General features: G+C 38.6%; 1 protein-coding gene across 4 annotated transcripts in view; it reads right to left on the minus strand.

Annotated features, from left to right (window-relative positions):
- ect2 (epithelial cell transforming 2) overlaps nt 1-5,641 on the minus strand; it is a 42,361-nt gene that overhangs the window by 20,651 nt on the left and 16,069 nt on the right. For all 4 annotated transcript variants that reach the window (XM_016468517.1, XM_016468516.1, XM_016468514.1 and 1 more), the window contains 8 exons: nt 5,398-5,522; nt 4,042-4,161; nt 3,899-3,967; nt 3,675-3,785; nt 3,309-3,405; nt 2,942-3,023; nt 2,662-2,740; nt 695-814 (listed from right to left, as the gene is read on the minus strand). In XM_016468517.1, coding sequence (XP_016324003.1) covers nt 695-814; nt 2,662-2,740; nt 2,942-3,023; nt 3,309-3,405; nt 3,675-3,785; nt 3,899-3,967; nt 4,042-4,161; nt 5,398-5,522 — 803 coding nt within the window. The remainder of the gene's footprint in view (nt 1-694; nt 815-2,661; nt 2,741-2,941; nt 3,024-3,308; nt 3,406-3,674; nt 3,786-3,898; nt 3,968-4,041; nt 4,162-5,397; nt 5,523-5,641) is intronic.

The raw sequence follows: 5,641 nt of genomic DNA on the forward strand, positions 1-5,641 counted from the left end.
GCTTGAGGTATTCAGCCAATCACAACGCACTGGATAGCTGGCCAATCACAGCACACCTCGCTTTTCAGAACGATGAGCTTTGTAAAAATCGACGCGTTTCAGAAAGGCGGGGCATAGAGGAGAAACAATAATGTACATTATGTGGAAAATAATGTGGGTTTTTTTACCTTAAACCGCATAAACACATTGCATTACACTAAATACACAACATAATCTATTTTTTTAGCAACGTCATAAGACCCCTTCAATGTTTTTGAATATTTAATAAAAATGTCAATTGAAAATGATTGGAAAGATCTAGATACATACACACATAAACAATAAATGTCACTTAATGGATCCTCAAACTAACTGTGGATAGCTCCAACGTGCAGTAAATCTGATACTTGACATTCAGTTAGATGAAATCAATTTAATAGTATATTCAAATGCAATGTGGGTGTAATAATAACAATATTGAGAAACTAGCTAGCAGATTGACAAAATAAGGCTTTCATTAATCTAATGCAACCATAAGCAAGACCAGAGATCAAGATTAATGTCTTTCATATAGTGGCACTGTTTGGGGAACCTGATGCAGCATTTGCATTATGAAGAAGAGGGGGGGTGGGGGGGTCTGCCCATCTGTAGTATTTCCATCAACACAGTGAGAAGAGCAGTAATGGTGCAGTGACATGGAAAGACAGAGCTTTACCTCCAAACAGTCGTTAAACAGGAAGAGTGTGACATGTTCTCCCCGATCGCAGGGTTTGTCTCCCAGAGCGATGGTCTCCACCCTGTGAACCAGACTCCGATGTGACGACAACAGATTGGCCTGCAGGTGCACACAAACATACCAACAAATTTTTCCAATTTGCAAAACATTTGCAACCTTTTCAGCTAATTAATTATAAGTTACTGGTGTGCAGAATTTTGTTCAACTACTCAAGAGCGCCAGATAAACATGCAGCATTTCCTGCAGATTCCTCAGAATGCTGTTCCTGGATCAGACTCTGTCATGTTCATGCTGCTTCAGTTCCCATGAACTAAAAAAGCCAAACTGATCCAGGAAAAGCACTCCCATCTGCGGGCAATCATTGGTTTGGCAGCCCCGTCTCTAGACGCAGCTGTTCTGGGGCGAGTATGACAGGAGAAAACATGAGCTGACTCACTATGATCCATTTAGTATTGAGAGAAAGTTTCAGAGAGCATGACTGCATCTCTCACCGCAGGGAGAAGATGAACAGCAGCCAGCACAATCCAGTGTCACACTTTACCATTTACTGTTAATTAAAGTGCCCCTATTATGGGTAATGAAAGGTTCATATTTTGGTTTTGGGAGTCCCCAACAACAGGTTGACCTTGCATGCATGTCAACCTGTTGTTGGGAGTCCCCAACAACAGGTTGACCTTGCATGCATGTCAACCTGTTGTTGGGAGTCCCCAACAACAGGTTGACATGCATGCAAGGTCAAAAAACACTTTCATTGTCTTATATAATATGCATTTATTTTTACCTTATTTGCTCAACGACTCCCAAACGATTCGTTTAACGATTCATTTTTCCAAACCCCTCCTTTGCGTGACGCTAGTCTGTGGTGATTGGTCCGATTGGTCTCATTTTCATTTCATAATGCCTGATAAAGCAGCGTTTGTGAGCGCAGAGCTGCTTTGTGTACAGCGTTACCGGGGAAACTGCTATTTTACGGCTCCAAAAGCCGCACCTAGTGGCAAAGAATTAATTGGTATTTTCATTCAGGCCAACCAGAAAAGACCATCAAGTGGGTGGGCAATATGCCAATGTTTCATGTTGACGTCAACATGAAACGGCTTGGGATTCTTTAAAAAACGACCCGTTTCAACGATTCAGAGTCGACTCTTTCTTTTGAGAGACAATAACTTTATACACGGTGCACTTTCAGATTTAAAACTTTGCAGGACGTTTTCATTCTCTTAGAGGTGTGTTACACACTGCATGAAAGGTAATTTTCAAAAACCCATAATAGGGGCACTTTAAAATAGCCATATTATAAACATTTGTTAGCATTTTATTTAGTTCTTGAAGTCCACTTACAATGTTAGTCAAGGTTTCTAGCACCATAAAGACAAATTTCACAAACAGTTCTGCCCATTTCTGCTACTGTAGCTTTAAAATTAGAAATATACCTTTAACATCTATATGTCAGTGTCCTCTGCTATGATTGGCTATCCTCAGTTTTAAAATTGTCAAATAATAAATAGGTATTGGGATGTAAACAGACAGTCATGTGTCATGGTTCTGACCGTGATTATTTTCTGAACGACCTGTTTTCATAGCTTAGCCTTCATGGTCTGGGTGGACTGGCAGGGGAGATTTGCTTGGTGAATGTTATTACTCTTATTACAGCATACTCTTATTTCAAAAGGGCGAGAAAAAATCCCATGGGTCACTCACAATATGGTAACTTCAGTTCTTTTGGTTGGGACATAGAAAATGTGGGAAGTTATTTGAGAGCTGCGACAGAGGGTGACGACTTTCAGAATATATCATCTTCCATTGCGATTTGTTGACTCAAAGACTTGGAATATAGCACTACTTATGAAGGCACGTAAATGACAGAATTGTGGGTGATTTATTTCTTTGAACTCAACTGAGATGTGTGTAAATATAAGATGTTTGCAGAAAAGTGAAAAATTACTCACAGGGCAGCCGTCCACTTCATAAACAACATCAAAAATCTGCTTCTGTCCCTCTGTTTTCCTTTTATCCTCATTTATGTGGCTGTGAAAATTAAGACAGAGCGAGAATAGTAAAGAAATCTTTGGCTAAAAGTTACCATTATAGTAAATGATTTCAACCCTCCAAAGCAGTTTCGGTTGACACTGAAAATACATTTTAGCCTAATATTTTTGAATGCCAAAATTTCATTGCATTGCTAGTTTATTTTGAGAGAAAAAATTAGGGGTTAACCGCAGAACTTACGTCATCACTTCCTTGAGAGACTCGATAGCCTTTTCCAGGGTCACTTTATCTGGGTTGTCATCTGATGTATGTTTCTTTATATCTACAAAGAACAAAATTCACTATAAATCTTTCTTACATCAGCATACAGAGATGAAACATAACACACCTGCTAAAGAATAATGCATTTGCATGTTTTCTAAAGTTGACCAAGTTTACTACAAACTTGTTTTTTTCATGTAATGGATTCATTTATGAAAGTGAATCGAACCACCTCCACGGTATCTTTTTAAAATATTTAAATAATCAGGATTCAGACAGATTTACTGAATAGAAACAGCTTGAACCCATTACCTGAATCAAACTAACAGTCGTATTTATGTATTACCGTTCAGCAAGAGGGCAACACTTGGCAGTCTCTGCACAGGACGAATCAAAAGTTCAACAAGAGTCTGACGGCCACACTCGGGTTTAGCCTGATTAATCTGGATAACAAAATGAGAGAAAACATGCAAATAAATGGTCTTCACGAAAAATGTCTATACAAACCAACTCAAATTTATACTAGTGATTCATCAGATTTTGACTATATTTTTACTATAAGCACTCTAAATATATTGGAGAAAATAAAATAGACACCCTGAGGTCAGACTTCTTTTACTTCAACTTTTATATCTTTTATATTACTTCAACAATATATCAGTCTCTGTATAATACAGATGTCTTTATATACACTAAAAAGAGACGACAGTACCTTCAGGAACGCATGAAACCTCGGCTTCTGTCTCTCACATCTGACTATGGTCTCTTTGCTCATCTCAAAGAAGTTGACAAATGGTGGGTAGGCCTTCACCAAATCTCTAGACTGAAAGAGAATTTTAAAAATAAAAAGAGACCACAAAAGCTGTCATTTATTCTTTGACGGCATTGTGAACTTCATGCCGGAAGAGGTCGAGTTCAAAGCTTCATCACACTCACATATTTCAGGATAATGTCTCCAACGCTCCTCTCTTCAGACCAGTTCATCACCAACTCCTCAAGATCCGCCTGTCAAAGCACATTCATCAGCTAATATGTTCAGCACAGCCTTTACTCAGCGTTTTGGAAAGGTTAGTGCCTACCTTTATTCTCGTGTGCACTTCATAGATGTCTGGAATACTGCCAAAAATGGTCTTGATCTCTTCCTGAGCTAGAATAGGGCCGCCCACCTGCCCCTCTTTCTCCAGGGGGTATTTGAAGAGCTGAAAGAACCGACGAACAAAGGAAATTAGATCACTAAGCTAGAATGGACCCCGAGATTCTCACTAATGGCACAGGACTTGACAGTAGAGGTCTGCATTCCTGCGGGATCACTAAAGGATTTGATTAGATTTGTTGCAGCGCAGGACTAAACCTCTGATTTGTAGGTATGAGAGGGTGCTATTTCTAAGAGATGTCAGCCAAAGTGGACTGCCTGATAGAAGAGTGGAGCAGTAGTTTTTAGTATTTTTCAGCCTTTTGACATAATCTTAAAATAAACCCTAAACAACGGCAATTAGAAACTTCCACTCAAAAGGTGGGATTGATAAGAATAAGTTTCTTATGCTTACCAAGGCTGCATTTATTTGATCAAAAATAATCAAAACAGTAATTTAAACTTCTATTTTAATTCGAATATACTTAAAATGTAATATATTCCTGTGGTGGCAAAGTTGAATTTTCAGCAGCCATTATCCATTATCCAATATGATTCTAATTATCGTTTTTTTTTGTTTTTTTTTCAGTATCCTTTCAGGAATTTAAAAGAAAAGTTTAAAATAACTGCATTTATTTAAAACATACATCTTTTGCACATTATAATGCCTTGACTTTTGATCAGATGAATGCATCCCTGCTGAATAGAAGCAATAATGAAAAAAAATATTTAAAATAAATTAAAGAAATAAAATTACAAATTACAAGTAGCAAAATACAAAAAATACAAAATAATTAAATATTTAATTAAACTGTTGAGAACATTCAACATGGAAACAAAGTACAGTTCTGCAAGAGTGGAATGAAACTGGGAAAATCAGTTCTGTTCAGACCTCTACTTGACAGCTACTCCATAAATTTAATGAAGAGCCAGTGGACCACAATGGAAAGGTCAGGCTATTCAGTATTGCCTGATGATCTGACTCCACTGTTCAGTGAAATTTGCCGGGCTCTGATTGCGGGCATATGATGTGGCATTTACTATGCAAGCAGACACAGAAGTATGTATGTATGTATGTATGTATGTGTGTGTGTGTGTGTGTATGAGCTCCACATGTAAGGGTGCAAAGCAAAGCTCAAATGTCCATAGCATTGGTGTCCAAATCTAATTCATTTTCCCCCTACTGGTCAGAGGCACTGGTTCAGTTTGATAAGGCCACAGCCAGGTACTGTGAACTGCCACTTTCCTATGCGTGTGTATATAAGGAGAAAGAGAACACACAAGACACACAATGAACACAAACCTGCAGGACCGTGGCCAGGATATCAACATAGTTGCTCTCAGTTTGGTAGAGCTCCTTGGAGACCTGCCAGCGCGCTGACTGCTTAGGAAGGGCGGGAGTTGAGCTTTTGGGGGGTTTGGCATTCTCTGAAACACATAAGCAGAGATGCAGGGATGAGCAGCTATAAATCTTCCTCAGGTATATTTCATCCCTGTTCTCAAAATATCTGTTCCAAAAAAAAAAAAAAGAAGGGTAATATGGGCCA

Source organism: Sinocyclocheilus anshuiensis, unplaced genomic scaffold (assembly GCF_001515605.1).
Source record: "Sinocyclocheilus anshuiensis isolate Anshui unplaced genomic scaffold, SAMN03320099.WGS_v1.1 scaffold572, whole genome shotgun sequence".
Taxonomy (NCBI): domain Eukaryota; kingdom Metazoa; phylum Chordata; class Actinopteri; order Cypriniformes; family Cyprinidae; genus Sinocyclocheilus; species Sinocyclocheilus anshuiensis.